The sequence below is a fragment of the Protopterus annectens genome, chromosome 9.part0 (genome assembly GCF_019279795.1).
Source record: "Protopterus annectens isolate FY-2018-M chromosome 9.part0, PAN1.0, whole genome shotgun sequence".
NCBI lineage: Eukaryota > Metazoa > Chordata > Ceratodontiformes > Protopteridae > Protopterus > Protopterus annectens.
Window position 1 is genome coordinate 114358782 of NC_056743.1, and position 18953 is coordinate 114377734.

Consider the following 18953-nt stretch of genomic DNA (forward strand, 5'->3'; position numbering starts at 1 on the left):
TCTGGATTAGTGCAGGAGCAAAGCCAGTGTTTATTGAGATGAGTCTTTAGTTGATTTTAAAAATTTGGAAAGAGGTTAAAGAAGTGATATGAGAGGGTAGATTATTCCATGTTTTTCCAACAGAGTTGGAGAATAAACAGTCACCTGCATGATTGTGAGATTTACTAATATTAATCAGGAGTTTGTTGGCAGAGCTGTTGTTTCAGGTTTTGTATGGGAAATAAGGCTAGAGAGTATTGGTGTATTGGTTGGCTGATATAGAATCTTATGAGCTATTAAGATTTGTTGAAGAACAAGTTGGTTAGGAAGTTCAAGCCAGCCTAGTTCTTTTAGGTTCTGGCAGTGATGAGTTCGAAAAGGAGATCCTACAGCAAATCGAGCTATGTTATGATAGGATGTTTCAAGTTTCTTCATGTTGTTTTTGGAAAGATTAGTATAAATGGGACAAGCATAGAGAAGAGTAGAAATTAGGTGAGACCTAGCAATGATGGGTCTTGCTGTAGGCGTTAGGAAAGGTTTTATTCTGTAAAGGGATCCTATTTTTTATTTACTAATTTTATGGTGTTGTTGATGTGAGAATCAAAGTTGAGGTTATTATCAATGGTTATTCCTAATAGTTTTGTGGTTAAGTCAGGGGAAATGAGTGTTCTGTCAGAGGATGTAAGAGTAAAGTGTGGTGTAGTCAATTTACAGTAGGTGAAAAAGTAACAGTTTGGTTTTCTTGGGGTTAAGGAGTAGACAGCGGTCAGAGAACCATTGTTCTACAGTGTTAAAAGCTTTTGAGTAAGTGACTGGAGTTCTGTTAGAGAGTTAGCAGTACAGATTATAGTAGAATCATCTGCGTATTGAATACAGGTAGCATGAGGAATAGCAGCTTGAAGGTCATTGATAAAAATTGAAAATAGTAAAGGGCCTAGGATTGAGCCTTGGGAGTTCCTATGGAGATAGGTAGAAGATTTGAAAGTGAGTTTTTCCAAAGTACTGCCTGCTTACGATTTTCTAGGTAAGATTCAAACCAGGATAAGGCTAGCTGGTCAAGACCAAAATATTTGAGAATATGTAGTAAAAGTTTGTGATTCACCATATCAAACGCTTTGGATAGATCGATGAAGACTGAGGATGATAAGTAGTTGTTACGGTTAGTGTTAATGGAGTCAGTGAAGGAGAGTAAAGCTGTAGTGGTACTGTGTGAGGGTCTGAAACCATGCTGACAGTTAGAGAGTAGGTTGTTGTTAAGAAGGTGATTTAGTATTTGTTTGTGAATACATTTTCCATAATTTTTGCAAGTGGTGAGAGTAGAGCTATTGGTCGAAAATTGGAAAACTCATTACAGCTGCCTCCTTTATGTAGTGGGATGATGTGAGATATCTTCCAGAGAGAGGAAGATTCCTTCCTTTATAGATCTGTTAATTAGGATGGAAATAGGATAGCTTAAGGCTTTGGCACCTACCTGCAGGAATTCTGCAGGCAGTTTGTCTGCAGAGGGAGTGGTTGGTTTTAGTTTTGGAGCAGTGATGTGATGAAGGAGGTAGAGACAGGTTGTAAGTGGAGGGTAGGAGGTGGATTTGATATAGGTGGAAGTAGGTTTGACGTATCAGGAGATAAATGACTAGCAAGTGTTTTGATAGTATTTGTGAAGAACAAGTTGAAATCATTTGCTGTTTGTTTAGGGTTATCTGGGTTAGAGTCCTGGGGATTAGGTGAAATGGAATGACCTGGGGATAGAAGATTGTTAATACTGGCCCAGAATTTTTAGGTTCTTTATTAGTGTTATGCTGTAGCTGGAGGTAATAGTTCTTTTGTCTGTTAGGATAGATCTTTTGGTGTTGTTTCTAAGTTCTCTGAAATTTTGGCGGTCAGTTAGATTTTTAGTGGTTCGCCATTTAGACCAAGATTTATTTCTAAGAATGATTTTATGCCTAGTATTATTAGTTAGCCAGGGTGCTATTTTTGTTTTAGTTCTGATGGTTCGTGTTGGGGCATGTTGGTCTAGAATTGATAAGAACGTAGAGTTAAAGTATTCTACTGCTTCATTAAGTGGGAGATATTTAAGTGAGGACCAATTTGTTTGTTTCAGATCAGCTTGAAAATGTTCAGGGTTAAAATGTTTTTTTGTTCGAAGTGTTCTAAAGATGGTAGGTAAAGTTAAGTTGGTTTTGTGTCTAATGACATAGGTTAAAGAATGGCCGCTTAGATCATTGGGAAGGGTACCAGACTGGTAGGTTTGTTGAGGTGTATTAATCAGAATCCAGTCTAGGATGGATTCATGGTTGTTGTATTTATCAGTTCTGGTTGGACAGTTAATGAGTTGAGTAAAAGCATATAGGTTTATGTGGGATGTGGGATTTATGCTATTACAAGAATTCCAATCAATGTTAAAGTCACCTAGAACTAGTGTTCCTTGGGGGAGGTTGTTAGACAAGTGGCTAAGAATACATTCTAATGTGTCAGTGTCATTTCCTGGGGGGAGATATACACAAATTATGTTGATAGCTTTATTAGGGTTAATTTGTAATTTTGAGGTGATTACTTCTGCATTCTGCCTTAGAGGAAGGTTCAGATTTGTTATACTAATTTGAAGTTGTGTTTTGTAGAGAATTGCTACACCTCCTCCCTTTTTGGTGTTACGGTCTACTCTGAGGATATTATACCCAGGAGGGGTAATTTCGTTATCCTTAATGGTAGGTTTTAGCCATGTTTCTGATAGGCATAGGATATCAAAATGATTAACATCTAAAAGGGCATGTAGTTGAGAGATTTTATTACAAATGCTTAGATATTAAGATGAGCTATAGTAAGAGAGTTGGCAGAAGTGTGTGATGATATAGGAGAGGTTTTGTCATGTTTTGTGTGACTATTGATGTTTGTGGTAATTGGGCCAGGGTTAGAGTGAATGTCTCCATCCAGCAGTGATTGGAAATATAAGAAATATTCAAGCTGGCATTGTTTATATAAGATGTTGATATATTTTCTAGTTTTTTGTTTGCTAAGCTTAAAGTAAGCAAGTTTGTGGTGTTTGGTAAATAGGTAATTAGATTTGATAGTGAGATTTAAGGTGGCAGGAGTACATGGTGAGGATGGTGAAGTGGTATGTTTAGAGGGAAACACAAGAGTAGAGGGGAGAGGATATTCATATGTGGTTAGGAAATAAGTAGTTACAAGAGGTATTAAGAGTGTTAAACAGATAGTTATCTGAAGGTATGATGGGAAAGATAATGTACCCATTCTGTATGTTAAAGGAAATGAGATAAAGAAAAATAGAAAGAAGAGGAAAGTGAAGTAGTATAAAGACTTTAATAGGTAGTGAGGAGGGTAGGTCTGAGTAAGATGGGTGTGGTTAAAAGAGATAAGGGTGAGGCCTGCTAAGGAGGAGATTATACTTTATTGGTAGGGGGTGTGTCAAGTGGGGGAATAAAGGTAGGACCCTGGGCGGTGGGAATTGGGGGCAGGGTAGGGGAGCGGAGTGAGCCCGAGACAAGAGAGCAGAGTGTGGATGAAGACAATCAGCAAAGTGAGAAAATCCAGAAGGTAAGTCTGGAAGTATGAGAGTTTAGCCACAGGTATAGACTCTGCTAGCGAGATGGTGAGGATGTTATAGGAAAGGAGATAATTAGGAATGGCTATTTCAAAAAGGAAGGAGTATAGACAGACTGAGGGAGCAGAGTAAGGCAAGCTAAAAGGGTTTAGCAGTAAGGAGTGAAGTACTAAGCAAAGCCAAGTTTGGTCACCACCAAGGGTCTGGTACTATGGGGCAAGAGGTAGATGCCAAGCTACAGATAGATATTCAAAGTGAAGAGAGAGAGAAAAAGGGGGTAGAAAAAGTATATCAAACAATGCTAGACAGAGAAGAAAGGTTTCTAAGACGGTATGGCTGCTGGGAAACCTGTCTGGGTGGCTTAGTTTTCTAAGCGTCATTACAACCATTATTTAACAATATATGTGTGCCAGTATCAATACATACTTTCACTGTCTTTCAGAGCTAATAGTCACTTTGGGAGCTGTTAGAGGTTTTCCTTTATTTTCCCTATTGTACAGTGGTATCCAGATGGGAGATAGCAGATATTTGGTGCAGAGACAGTCTGGAGCACAGGTTAAGTACTGTAGATAAGGAAAAAGAGAAGGCAGTGAGGTAGGCAGCACTAAAGCATAACTGTAAGTTTCAAACACTCTAAAAATGGTAACCAGTAATATTACTTGGTATTCATGGATCTATACTTTTCTAATAGTATCAGGTATCATTATATAAAACAAAACAGTTAATAACTTAACAGTGGACTAAGGTTTCAAAGGTTTGATAAGGACTAGCATTCATAGTAAGGGTTTCCTTATGTAAAGTGACTTTGCACAATAACATTGACTTCAAGACATTCAAAAATTTCAACAATATTGTATATCATGAGTGTTGCTTACAGTCGCTATAACATTATGTTAATTAATAAAACAATATTAGGACTGTTTAATTACCAAACAATACCTAAGTTCACAATTACACAGGATTAATTAGTTATCTAAGAGTGTTCAATTATCAAATGATGCTTAACCTCAACAGTTTACAGCTTAAAATAATTAGTTGTGTCCTGGATTGTAAGGAAAAGCATCCGTTGACTGACATACACTACAAGCCTGTGTGAGACTAGATATTTTTGAAACAGCCTAGAGTGTGCAAGTTAGCCAGTTTGTCGACTAACAGGAGAACAGCAGGAAAGTTAATTTATAAAAGACAACATATTCTGTTTGAGTGTTATAGGTCTCAGCAGCGGTCGCTGAAATGTGAGTTAGGTAAGGAGTGCCCTTATCTTTATAATCAAAAGCAATTAACAAGCCAAATAACATAAGAATAAGGTCGCAATAAAATGGAACTAATTCTATAAGGTAATATATAAGTAAAGGTAAACTATTCTGTTATTACCTACTGGATTCATAGAATAACATCTAAATTATCAAACAGATATACTAAGTTAAGTAAAATTAAGGGCAGTAGCACGTGGAAAACACTATAGCAGTGGTCGGGATACTAAAAAGCATCTCAGCTTGAAATATAGTGTTTATATACAAAGTGAAATGCAGGTTTGAACTGAAACTCAGTACAACCAGTCAGGCGGGACTCAATAATTTACTTAGCGCACGTGGCAGACGCTACAGCAGTGGTCGGGATACTAAAAAGCATCTCCGCTTAAAATATAGCGTTTATATACAGAGTGAAATGCAGGTATGGACTGTAAATCAGTACAGCCAGTCAGGCGCGACTCAGTAATTTCCTTAGCGCACGTGGCAAACGCTACAACAGTGGTCAGGATACTAAAAACATCTCAGCTTGAAGTAAGGCGTGTATAGACAAAGTGAAATGCTGGTTTGAACTGTAACTCAGTACAACCAGTCAGGCGCAACTCAGTAGTTAACTTAGCATAATCAAAGTATAGTCAGCGGAGATAAAGCAGACGCAAATGAATTGTTATAGAGCTGTATTACTTGGGCCACACTTGTAACATCAGCGGCAGATTAAGCAAATGTTAACTGTTAAAATCAATTAAGGCATATGGTCCGTTCAGCAGCATCAGAAGGTAATAATCCTATAAGAGCAAACAGTGTACACCATTCAGGGAGCAATCTATCACCAAAACATAAATCTTAAGGATGACTGTCCTTATGAAATAATTTTATTTCTGCAACAAGTTAATTTTCCATATCCACAAATAAGGATTTCAAGACAATCAAAAGGGCTATTGCCACCTTTATCAGGAGGAGAAAGATGTCTACAGTCAGACAGAATAAGGTATTATGACAAAAGTGAAAGGAGATCTAAATCCTCATAAACTTACAGCTATGGGCAAAACTGATACACCAAGTTACTTAATCTATGATAATATCTACTGCATATGTTTTGGATACTTTATGACTGTGCAAATCCATTCAATCTATGTGTCCTTACATACATTTAAAACTCACATACAAAATCAAAAATTAAAATCTGAAAATTATAAATGGGAACGGTATAAACTGCCTTACTGATACAGATAACATCTAAGTTCTGATACAGATATCTTAATATTTGTAAAAACTATTTATGTGAAATTCTACATTGATAAATACTGGACCAAGAGGGAGAACTGTCACCCAAAACATGACAGTCGTCTATTAAATCCTTCTCTTCTTACGGAGTTTGGCATCAAAGTTCCATCAGCTTCCCTTATCTATGAAAATTGCTTAATGAGAATTGTACCTCATAACATAGTCTTTACTGTGTGTTTCTTCATTACACAATAATTAATTTAATTTGTCTACTCCATGTACTACAGACTGCAGGCAACTGTAATATTTTACCATACCAAGAACGGTACGTAGTCATGATATTTGATCAAGTGCCTTGTTATTTCACTTAGTGATATATTTAACACAGCCTGTATTTAGGTTGGACTGTTAACGTGAACATTTCAGCTCTCATTGCAATGATGGGATTCTACTTGCCATTAATACTTTATTTACTAATACTATGCATATGTACTTCTGTGTTGTTATAATTACATGTTTATTACAGATGTACAGCTGCTACTCTAAAAGTTAATTTTTGCTTACCTTTAGTTAAAAGTTAAATCCACAACTGCTCAGTCAACTTTACTTAACGCTATTCCCCGTACATGTTAACCTCTCAAGATATGTAACAATATATCTCACAGGATATACATAATACTGACCACTATAAATAAGTCTGTGCCTCTGGCCCATGCTTTGGCCAAAAAAAGCATCTTAAGACTAGTTCATTTACATATCATAAATAAATAAATACATTCATAAATAATAAGTTTATCCAGATCTGCTGAGCTACAAAAATGATGCATTCTACAATCTGCTTCCATAAATCTATATAGTCAACTTTCTCCATTCACTTCTTTCCTTTTATTCATTTTTTCACTTTTAGTAACATACAGCAGCTTGCACCAACCTAGCTGTTGTAATTTATATGTTAAAAATTATGTACAGAAAGAGAATACGCTTTATCACAATTCATACCCTTATTTCTCCTACAAGTTCAAATGTAATCAATCATCCTATCTAAAGAATTTTTACTAATAACTCATGCAGGGAAGGTAATTAGAACTAACTTTTGTCATAGTACTTAAATAATATCGCAATGTCAAATAGGTTCACAAAGAAAGCATACAAAAAGGTTTGACAGACACACCTCTGCTCCTTTTTTGCTGGATTTCCGTTTAAAGGATGCTCTCTTCTTCTTTTTGCTGGATTTCAGAGAATTCTAAAAGGAAAAAAAATTACATTAAAGTCAGTGCTCTGTATAAATGCACATTGCATGGAAGCACCTACATACATGCATTTACATATTAAATATATACCCCGTATGAATCCATATACCATACGAAGCACCATAATTTTATATAAAGTCTACATATAATGTGTGTGTGTATGTATGTGTGTGACAGAGAGACAGACTTAGTATTATCACCTGGTTGTTTTGACTGCAGGCAAAAATTCACTCCAACTCTGAAATACAAACGTGTGTGTTGAGGCTGTATATCTATAGCCATTTTCAGGGCTGCTTTTGAATATGCAAAGTTGATGACAGTAAAGGAATTACAGCCTGTCTCCACTTCCCACTGCTTCTGCCATCAGTTACAGCTATCCCTGGGCTCCTACAATGATCTGCACTCCTATCATTGCCTGTGACAAGGTGTTATAGTGCCTCACTACTCTCTCTGCCCAAAGTACTTCTCTAAATCAGCCCCAGATCAATACCTTCTCAGTTCTACTATTTCTTCTTCACCATTTTTCTGTTCTTTCACTCCAATATTACAGATCTTCTACGGCAGCTGTCAATGCCATATAATGATCATAGTCTTTCCTTTCTGTTTTTATGCTAAACATTCAAAACTAATGCCTACTAAATAACATATCCTTTCCCATCTGTTACATGTTTGGTAACACTGTAATATACCGTTTTTAACAAAGTATACTTCCTATACCTGTACGGCTGAAGCTACAAAGAAAATAATTCTAAATGTCTTTCAGAGTGCAATACCATACTGCACTGCATCTCTGCTTTGATTGGAAAGCAACACACAGAAGCTTCTCCTTTTCTGTTATCCACAGATCCAAGATCCCAGTACATATTGTTTCCTTAGATTCCCCTCCCAAGTGGATTTCACATTTTTTAACATTACTGACAAAAACAAGCAAATACCAACTTTCTACCAGAGTTGTTCTACTTACTTTTAAGCTGACTTAGAGACTCAGTAAAACATACTATTAATACAGTGTCTTAAGAGAGAGAGACAGAGAGAGAGAACATTAATTTATGGTTCTTTCATTCTAATTCAGTGAAAAAGGGAAAAAAACAGGAAAGACAATAATTTCTACTTGTATATACACTCTCATATGAAAATTAAAGTACAGCAAACCCCTATACCACTTTAAGGTAGAAAATAAAACTAACCACAAACAGTGAACCAGAACCATTTGTGCTGCATAAAATACCAATTTACAATCAAAACCTTCTTTTTTCTAGTTTCCAACCAGCATTGTCCTTTAAATCTAGTGTGCCACATAGCCATATATTCTAGAATCTAAACCAACTCTTGCTGGTCACTGGCAAACCAGTCTTGTGATAATCATCTGAAAGGTTAAGTTCGCTCCTGAGCCCAATATGACACCCAAAAAAACTATGCCAAAAAAGCAAGGGCCATTACCAACACTGCAAAACTACTTGTTTCTGTCATTATATTCATGCCACCATTCAATACAACTCCTCAGCAGGTTCTGTGACAGAGAGAAGTATACTCATCTATTGTCCCGATCTCTTGCCTTGTGATACTTCACAGCTATACTAATGGGATCACATGCCGCACAATGGCATAAATGCTTCTCAATGTTCTTTACATCTCCACCCTTTTACATTAGTAAGGACTACTTCATGAAAGTTACCCTTCCTCATTAAGTTCTTTACCTTTATCTTTCACTCTAACATTCACCACAGCATGTATCAGTCCCCATTTCAGTCCTTTTCCCTAATATTAGCAACTCTCATTTAAATGTTAGAAGACAAAGATCTCCATGAAATCGGTTTCTTCTCTTCTTTGCCTTTGTTTCTGTCTTTGTAAAGAAACTCTCATTACCCATCTTTTCTGTACATTGTGATCAACAGCAAATAACCTCTCTAACGAATACATTTAAGGCTCATTAGGCCCATTATTTATTTGAAAAGCAGTAGGTCCTACCTATCTACATTCTTACTCCTAATGTTTTTTTTTCAACTTTAGTGCCTCTTTAGAAAATAGGATAATAGGAAGTTGCTAGGCTATTGGCCCTGACGCCCTTACAAGCCTAGCCAAGAATTTAGCTCATGTTCCAACAAGTCAGCACCCAATGCCACTGCCCAGCAGGGACAAAGGTGGAATCCCAGGTTTGTATTTTCTGTTCCCCATGCAGTTATCCAGGTGGCGCTTAAAAAGGGTTAATGAGGTATTCTGCTTGACGTGGAGAGGGAGTCTATTGCACAAAAGGGGAAGTCTGTGGGACACAAATCTGTCCCACCAAGTCCTACTGATAGAGGGATAGGGCCTTTAGCCTATCTGTGTAGGGTATATGTTTGAGGACCTGGATTCTCCTGGCGAGGAATGTCTGTGGTACATGCCAAAAGGGGGATTGTACTCAATAATGGGTCTTATAAGGGAAGAATACAGGGATGTTATGACCACCTTGTCCCTGGATGAGATACGCTTACTAAAAAGGTGGGCCATGTAGAAAGCTTTCCGTACAACAGAGGCAATATGGCGGTCAAAAGTCAGTTTGCTATTAACCTGGGTGCCCAAGTCCCTCACGATTGATTGCATGCTTGGGACCTTATTATTAATGTGATAATTTGTAGGGACATCACTCTTGCCAAAGGGGATGATGATGCATTTTTTGGCATTCAGTTTGAGGCCATGTTTCTGCACCAGTCATTTGTTTGGGTGAGACCTCCTTAGAGGATGCGCACATCACTAGGGGAATTGATGACTGCACCCAGCTTGCAGTCATCTGCAAACCTGGTCAGCCATAGCCCACTGGTTTTGGCCAGCACCTCTGAAAAGTATATCCCAAACAGCAGAGGCCCCAAGACCGATCCCTAGGGCACACCACTCGTTACAGATCTAATGCTTGAGGTGGCTTGCCCTATTTTGACTAAGTAGACTCTATCAGTGAGCACTATTCAAATAATCTACAAGCCTGTTTTTGAAACAATATTTGTTTCTCCATCTCTCACCTTCTGCTTTCAAAGTGTGTCTTCTACTTTCCAGACTGTAGTATTTAGAAAATGTTGAAGTAACTGTTCTTCAGTTAAAGTGCACTTTATTTACAGTGAATTATCCAACATTATAAAATGAAACACAAGTACAACTTTTGTTTTAGACTACATCAGTTTAAAACTAAACAGCTTACAGTTCATAGCCTCTGTTTTACAGCTTAGTCAAACTGTTTAGGTTCCTCAACTAATTGGTGTCTGGTTCTCTCAGGAACTTCTACAGTTGGGATCCTCATACGTTCCAAAAAAAAAAAAAAACCAATTACCGTGGTATCCCCGAAGTCTCAAACAACCCACTAAACAAGTATATTGGGTCCAAAAACAAACCAGTGTGGAAGATTTTCAATCCATATATATCTAGTTAATCCCTGTATATTAATCAGATCAGATAATGGTAGTAGAAGTAGCGAACTTAAACTTGTCCCAAGTCAAATTAATATACAGGGATTAACTAGATATATATGGATTGAAAATCTTCCACACAGTGAAGTTTCTTACACTGGTTTGATGCTCATATGTCCCAGGCAAGTTTCTGGTACCTCTTTTCTTGTACATCTACCAGCAGGGTTTTCCCAATACTTAAAGGCTTCTTTTGTTCAAGGTTTCTGACCAAGATTTCCAAAGAATCTCTGCTCTTGGCCACATAGCGGCCTGTCCCTTTCAGGCAAACCATTCTTCCACACTGGGTTGCATTCCCAGGTTTTCTGAGCAACATGATGGCGATTTACATTAAACTTTCCTGTTACATGTTTTGCTGTCATAATGTGGTATATATAGAATACCTACACTTTTTTGAAGATAATTCACCTGTGAGGCTTTGCATCAGATTTTTAAATTGTGGCTCATTTAATAGCAGTTAGTTGGATTCTGTGTGTCTGTGGTACACCTTCAGTACTTTTTTTTTCTTCAGAGAAGTGCTTACTTTGGAAGCAATAACACAAAGTCCAGCCAGTCTTAAAGATTCCAGCACACTTTAAACACATGTGAGTTTGCTATGTTTTTATTTAGCCAGGTTTCTGTTAAAACAACTATGTCTGGGGAGTAGTGTGTTATTGTGGCCTGGAGTTCAGGTATTTTATTTCTGATACTTCTAATATTAATATTTAGCATTAAAAGATGGTTGGTTTTGCTGCTTTTGTTGATTTGCCCAGGGATGAAGATAGTGGGGGTGTTATGTTCTGACATTTGTGCTGGAGCAGTTCGTGTTGGACAGGATGGATTTGGGCCTGGGTTGGGGTGGATATCCCTACTTATGGTACGCCTGGTGTTAAAATGGTGAAACAGATGTTGGAGCTTGGTGATGAGTGTGAGAAGGTATTGTGTTTTTTTAGAGTTGGAATGAGAGCATATGTGTTTAGTTCTGAATTGGTCCGTTATGTAGTTCTTGAACAATTGTGGGCAGATATAATGTGCGGTGTCTGTATGAGAGTGCATAATTTAGTGTTGTGCTACTAAGTTTAGGGATATTGCTAGAGTGATAACTTGTGATGTTATAAAGAATTATGAGAAGACAGACTAGACTTAGTTATGTGATAGTCATGGTTATAAAAGTTGGTTCTAGATGGGGGTCTGGATAGGAATTATATGTGGATGGGTAAGTAGTGTGGGTGATGTAAATAATGCCTAGTGGGAATGAGAGCGGTAGGGAGTATTTTGTGGTGGAGCAAGTTGGTGTGGTATAATGTGATCTGACTTAAGGAGCTGTGATTGGTGGAGGTGATGTGAGGGTGAGCTGTAGGTGTGGCTGTGATTACTATAAATGTAGAGGTAGTGGGGTAGGAGGGAATAGGGGGCAGGGGGGCGGAGAAAGTCTGAGCGTTAGTGAGTGGCAGAGCCCACCAAGACAAGAGTAAAAAGTAAGTATTACTTTACAAATCTGAACACTTTAAACAAATTCCTGAGGTCTAATAGCTTACCAGGAAGCAGAATGCAAATGCTGAAGAGCACTTGTGTCCTGGTGGGAGACTAGAAATTTAAAAATGGCTCCATGCTCGGCAGGATTCTAATATAGACTTAGTACTGGGGGAGGGAGATAGCACAAGGGGTGTAAACCAGGTGGAATGCAAAGAAACCAGTGAAACCAGCGAGGCAATCAGTGGAAATCTATCAGTAAAGGCCTCAGAGGGGGGTAAGTAATAATTCAAACTACCTGTAAAGTGAAGGAGAGAAGAGACAGCAAAGTTTATTAAGGTTGGGAGTGTGTCTTCACACTGACTTGCTTATTAGTAGCCAGCTTGTGCACAGATTAGAGTAGGGAGATACATTAGCAATGAAGAGGAATGTATAGAGATGCAAATAAACACATGGGGCTCCAAGTGATACAAACTAAGGCAGAAAGCACTGAGTGGGCTGCTTGATGGTTAATTTAGTCACAGGGATCTGAATTACATGTATACTGTCCATTGGACAGTTAGGATTACTGCACTAGCTGGGGGGGGACACAAGGCTGCAACAGTTAGTTTTATTAGCACGCTGAGAACTACTAAGAAATACTGCTAATGTTATAGCTTCACTCTCATAAAACATACAAGAAGAATGCCTGGGTGGACTGACCCTGCTCTTGAGGCTCAAAATGTATATCCTTGTTTAGTTTTGCATTACTGATTCCTTATTATCCTGGATGGGTGGGGTGAAAGCCGAAGACTGCATATTTGCTTAAGTGCGCTCCTGCTCTTGAGGCTCAAAATGTATATCCTTGTTTCGTTTTGCAGTACTGACTCCTTATTATCCTATATGGGTGGAGTGGTAACCGAAGACTGCAGATTTGCTTGAGTGTGCTCCTGCTCTTGAGGCCCAAAATGTATATCCTTGTTTAGTTTTGCAGTACTGATTCCTTACTATCCTGTATGGGTGGGGTGGTAGCCGCAGACTGAAGATTTGCCTGAGTGTGCTCAGCAAGCAGAATGCAATTGCTGAAGAGCACTTGTGTCCTGGTGGGAGACTAGAAATTTAATAGCTTGTTATTAATATTATTGTTTAAAAGTTTATTAGAATTATATATAAAGGTAATACAATCTGAGAACCATCTTGAAAGTGTGACCTTAGATATATGGGGCACCTTTCTTTGCTTCTGAAAACAACATGAATAACTGATAAGATTTCCTGAAGTCCTTTGTTCTATGTATGTAGAAGCATACTTGTCTATGTACATCCATTTGGTGAAGCTTATATTCTGCCTTGTTGCCATGGTTTGGGAAAAAAAATGGTAACTCAACGGAATGATTTAGGTTGGACTCTGAACATACTTTTGGCAAAAAGGATGGGTTTGTTCGAAGGGATACTCTATCCTTGTGAAAAAGATATACGGTGGCTTGATTGATTTTTTATTTCATTTATTTTATTTATTTATTTAAATTTGTTGACCGGGAGTGTCTGACTGGACGTGTGTCCATTTTCAGCGGAGGCCTGGGGAGAAAAGCTCCACAGTAAAATAAACAGACAGTAGTTACATTGGATTACATAGTGATTAACAATTTAACATAGAAATTACTTACAACATATTTACAGATGAAGAACATAGTACATCAGCAGACAACTAGAATCTTTATCTGTGAAGTACATAACAGGCATTAACAAATGTAACAATGAGAAGTTCCTGGTGTATAATAACTACTAGGCTTATGAGCATCTGAGCTTGCTATCATCAAGGTAGTTAGTGGAGGTGAAAGAAAGGTAGTAGTTGGATGGGGTGGATGATATTAGAGTGGGAGTTGCAAGGGCATACCCAGCATGTTTTTAGGTGCGCTTTTAATAAAGTTTTGAAGTTGGTGCATGATGGTACGGAGGTAATTGTGGGTGGGAGTGAGTTCCATAATTTGGCTATGGCACAAGAGAATAGTGCTTCACCAGCAGAGTTATTGGCTTTAGTGATCTGCAAGTGATTTTTGTTGCTGGATCTTAGTGGTCTGGTGGTGCGATGGGGTTGGAGTAGATTCTGGAGGGATGGGACATTTAGTGGATGGTTTACTAGTTTGTGGGTGAGTGAGAGTTGATACCACTGAAGGAGGTGAGGGAGTTCAAGCCAGCCCAGTTCAGCAAGTGAGAGGCAGTGGTGACTATGGTAGGATGCCCCTGTGGCGAATTTTGCTATTTTGTTGTAGCAGGTCTCTATCTTGTTTAGATCACATTGCCTTAGGTTGGTATATACTGGAGAGGCATAAAGTAGGGTGGAGATAAAGTGGGAATTTGCTATTGAAATCTTTGCTGCTTTGGTGTGAAATTGTTTATTTCTGTATAATGCTCCTATTTTTTTGTGGACTTTTTTTATGGCCATGGATATGTGAATGTCAAATTTTAGTTTATTGTCTATTTCCACTCCTAGCAATTTGGTGTTGTCTTTTGATGTGATGTTAAAGTGAGAGTTGTTTTGAGTATGTTTGGTGGGTTGGAAGATGAGTAGTTTAGTTTTGTTTGGGTTGAGTATTAATTGGGCATTGGATAACCATGTTTCAACAGAGGAAAAGGCTTCCTGTGTGACTTTTTGCAGTTTGGGTAGGGACTGGGCTGAGCAGATGATGGTAGAGTCATCTGCGTATTGGATGAGTGTGCCATGTTTGGTGGCAGAGGCTAGATTATTGGTGTAAACAGAGAAAAGTAGGGGTCCAAGGATGGATCCTTGGGGAACCCCTATGGAGACAGGTAGTTGGGGAGATATGTCATTCTGCCATACAACAGATTGTTGGCGGTCAGACAGGTAACTCTGAAACCAGTTGGTGACTGATTGTGAGAAGGATAGGTTATTGAGGACAGAGATAAGTTGTTTGTGTGGTACCATGTCAAATGCTTTAGATAGGTCTAGGAAAGTAGCAGAGGAGAGATAGCCATTGTTTTTATGCTGAAGGATAGTGTTTGTAAAGGAGAGTATGGCAGTGGTGGTGCTATGGTTTGGTCGGAAACCATGCTGAGTACTGGAAAGGAGGTTGTTAGTAAGGAGGTAGTGTGAGACCTGAGAGTGTATGCATCTCTCTAGTATTTTGGAGAGTGGAGAGAGAATAGCTATGGGGCAGTAATTGGTTAGTTCTGCAGAGGGTCCACCTTTGTGGAGGGGAATTATATGTGAGACTTTCCACAATGTGGGAACGTAACTTTCTGACAGAGATCGGTTAATCAAGATGGATACTGGGTAGGCCAGAGCATCAGCTGTGATTTGTAGGTATTCACTTGGGAGGTTGTCTGCTGCTAATTTGGTGGGTTTAAGTTTATTAGAAGTTTTTTTATGTTGGAGGTAGGTACAGGAGAAAAAGAGAAGGCAGTGGGGCAGGGATTGATAATGCTTGCAGTTCTGAAACTCTTCTAGCAAAAGTGATGGCAAGCAACATACTTGTTTTCCATGTTAAAATTTTAGATCACATGATGACGCAGGCTCAAATGGGGGAAGGATCAAACAGGACAGAACAAAGTTTAGCTCCCATGGTGGAAGGGGTGTTTTTATGGGTGGTCTTAACAAAACAGTACCCTTCTGGAAGGCTTGGCATAGTTTGTGGGACATCAAGTTAGGGGCAAAATCGCTTATATGGAAACTAGATGTCACTGCTAACTGTACACAAATGGTAGCTGCAGCTGCTCCTTCATTAAACAGTTTTACCAAAAATTCAAGTATAAAAGTTATATGAGCAGAAAAAGAGGGTCAATGTTTTTTGCCAATGCCCAGGAAGAAAATCTTCTCCATTTACTGATATATAATTTTCTCACTGAGGGCTTATGAGAAGAGATCAACATATGTTTGACCGAATGAGGGAGGTTAGGAAGCATGGCTATAATTGGAATTGGAGCAGCCAAGCTGTCAATTTGAGGGTATAAAGACAAGTGTGGAGCGTTCCGGACATATGAGTCAGAATGTCTGGAAATGGGTCCAGAACCCACGGCTTCTCCTGAAGATGAGGCCAAAGGAAGGGGAACCAAATCTGGCGAGGTCAGTATGGGACAATGAGAATCAGCTTGCTTCCCAGTGAGCTGGCTGAACCTTGGGTATTAAAGGGAAGGGAGGGAAGGCATAAAGAAGTCCCAAGGGCCAATCATGTACAAATGCATCCCTTGGTGACTCCCCCAGAGGTGGGATCAGGGCAATATAACTGCTGAATTTGGCATTCATTGATGTGGTGAAAAGATTGCAGCAAGGCTGGCCCCATTTTCGGAAGATCAACTTTGCTACCTCTTGTTTTAGGGACCATTCATGAGGCAAGATAATTGCTCTGCTCAGTTTGTGTGCTATCAGTTTGGATTTCCTTGGGATGTGCATTGCTATCACAGTGTTGGAAAGAGATCATCCACTGCCATACTCTCAGGGCATCTCGACAAAGGGGGTAAGACCTGGTCCCTCCTTGTTTATGTACCAGGCAACTGACATGTTGTCTGTCTGTATTGCAATTGTACCCAGCAGGACAGAGTTCTGGAGTACCTGCAATGTCAAAAGCACTGCTCTTATCTCTAGGATATTGATGTGCAAATGGGCCTTGTGATCCTGCCAAGTGCCTTGAACTGTCCTTCCCAGATAATGCCCCACCTCACCCTATCTGGAAGGCATCTGTGGTCACAGGCTATGGGGAATAAAAGGGTTGACCTGATGTTACATGACTGGAGTGAAGCCACCAGCGAAGGTCCTTCCTGCAGGACTCTGTTAACAGAATTTGATGGGACATGGGTAGTTCTTGCAAATACCACTGGGCGAACAGTAGCCATTGTAAGATTCTCATGTGCATGCATGCTAGTGGAACCAAAGTTATCGCTGCTGCCATGGTTCCCAAGACTTTCAAAACTGTCCTTGCTTGTACTCATGTTTCGGGGAGAAGGTGGAGGACTTGTTGTCTCAGAACTAAGACTCTTTCTGCAGGAAGTTTTGCCATCATGTTTATTGTGTCTAGATCTGCTCCTATAAACATGATACACTGCGATGGCAACAATGCAGATTTGTCCTAATTTACCGTGATTCCCAGGTGAGAGCAGAGAGAGAGAGAGTGGTATCTGTTGATTCCAGTAGTAGATGCTTGGTGGTGGCAGTTAGGAGCCAGCTAGATACGGAAACACTCAGAATCCTAGATGTCTCAGGTGAGCCGTGACTACTGCCATGCACTTGGTGAATACTCTGGGGGCTGTAGTGAGACAAAAGGGCACAGCACGAAACTGGTAATGACTGGCTCCAAGCCGGAAGTGCAGATGACTCCTGGATGGCTTGTCCATCTTTATGTGGTAGTATGCATTCTGGAGGTCTATAGAGCACATCTAATTGTCTTTTCCCAAAAAGGGAAGAATCGACTGCTGTGTTACCATCCAGAACTTGGTCTTTTTAAATGATTTGTTTAATCTGCTGAGATCCCGTATTGATCTCCAGTCCCCTGTTTGTTTTGTCACTAAAAAGAATTTTAAGTAAGTTCTGGATCCTATTTGGTCTGCTGGGACTCTGGATGACTCTTTTGTCTAGCACCTTTTGAATTTCTAAAGTTGCTTGATTCCTATGACTGGGTGGAACGTCCAGGTTTTCTTTATGTTTGGGATGGCAAGAGAAAATGACATGGACTATCCTCTGGATATGATACTTTGTACCCACTTGTCTTTTGTTATTTCCTGACAGGCTTTTAGGTACAAGGATAATCGACCCCCGACTGCCTCCAGAGATGGACAGATGGGCTTCCCTTCAAGAGCTCTGAAAGGGCCTACCATGAAAAGAATCCCTGTCGCCCTGGTTTTGCAGACCCCCTCTGCCGTGTGGGCAGTGTCTTCCATTTGTACTTCCCTCTCTGGCTCTAGGGGAAGATTCACCACGTGTCCTGAAAAACTCTCTGGGATTTATGAAACCACATCTTCAACCCCTTCTGGCCTTTTGGGTAAGGTCTAGAAGGTATGGAAAAACAGACTCCTATGGCAGAGTGTCTTCCTTCTTGCTCACACCTGGTTAGCGTCTCTAACTTTTGGCCCGAACAAGGATGAGCCATCGAATAGGGCATCAATAAAATAAGATTTAAAAGGTTCCACAAAGTCACATAAGCACATCCAGGAATGTCTCCTTAGAGAAATTCTTGAACCTGCTGCTCTGCTTGCTCCATCTGCTGCATAAGAAATGAGCCTCATGGAGGAGTTGACCATAGAATTTAAGGTGGAGAGCTGAGAGGAAACCTTGTCTAATACCCCTGCAGTTACTGTACCTTGGAGACCATCTCATAGCTCCTTTAGGAGATCTCTTTGTAGCCTTGTAAAATGTATCAGATAGTTCAGCAATCTGAGTGCAAAAGTCGCTGAAGCAAACATGTGCTTCCCATATCTGTCCATTGTATGAGACTCCTTGTTCGGTGGATGGACAGATGAGGAAGTTTCAGAAAGTTCCTTTCTGGTGGCTGCTTCCACCACCATAGCATCTAGAGGGACACCCTTAGTCAGGAAGTCTCTAGCTGAAGGGGCTGTAATGAACTTATTTGGCCTCCTAGGGTCAGGCTCCACTGCATCTAGAGACTCCCACAACTATTTGACTAACTAGTTCCATAAGTTTGTCACAAGGCAGTGACACCCAAGTGGCTGAAGGGTGAGACCCAAAGGCCTTCAGGTAAACCGACTAATCAGAAGGGTTGATGGGCTTCCAGCTGCCTCTCTGCTTAAGGATCTCAAGGATGCCTGCGAAGAAGGCATCCTCAGAGGGTGACCATGGAGACCCTTCTGACTTGAGGTCTGT

General features: G+C 39.7%; 1 protein-coding gene across 1 annotated transcript in view; it reads right to left on the reverse strand.

The window, feature by feature from the left end:
* Window positions 1-18953, reverse strand: part of LOC122811072 (diacylglycerol kinase zeta-like) — a 3109428-nt gene that overhangs the window by 1550509 nt on the left and 1539966 nt on the right. The window contains exon 10 of the mRNA XM_044082630.1: window positions 7181-7252. Coding sequence (XP_043938565.1) covers window positions 7181-7252 — 72 coding nt within the window. The remainder of the gene's footprint in view (window positions 1-7180; window positions 7253-18953) is intronic.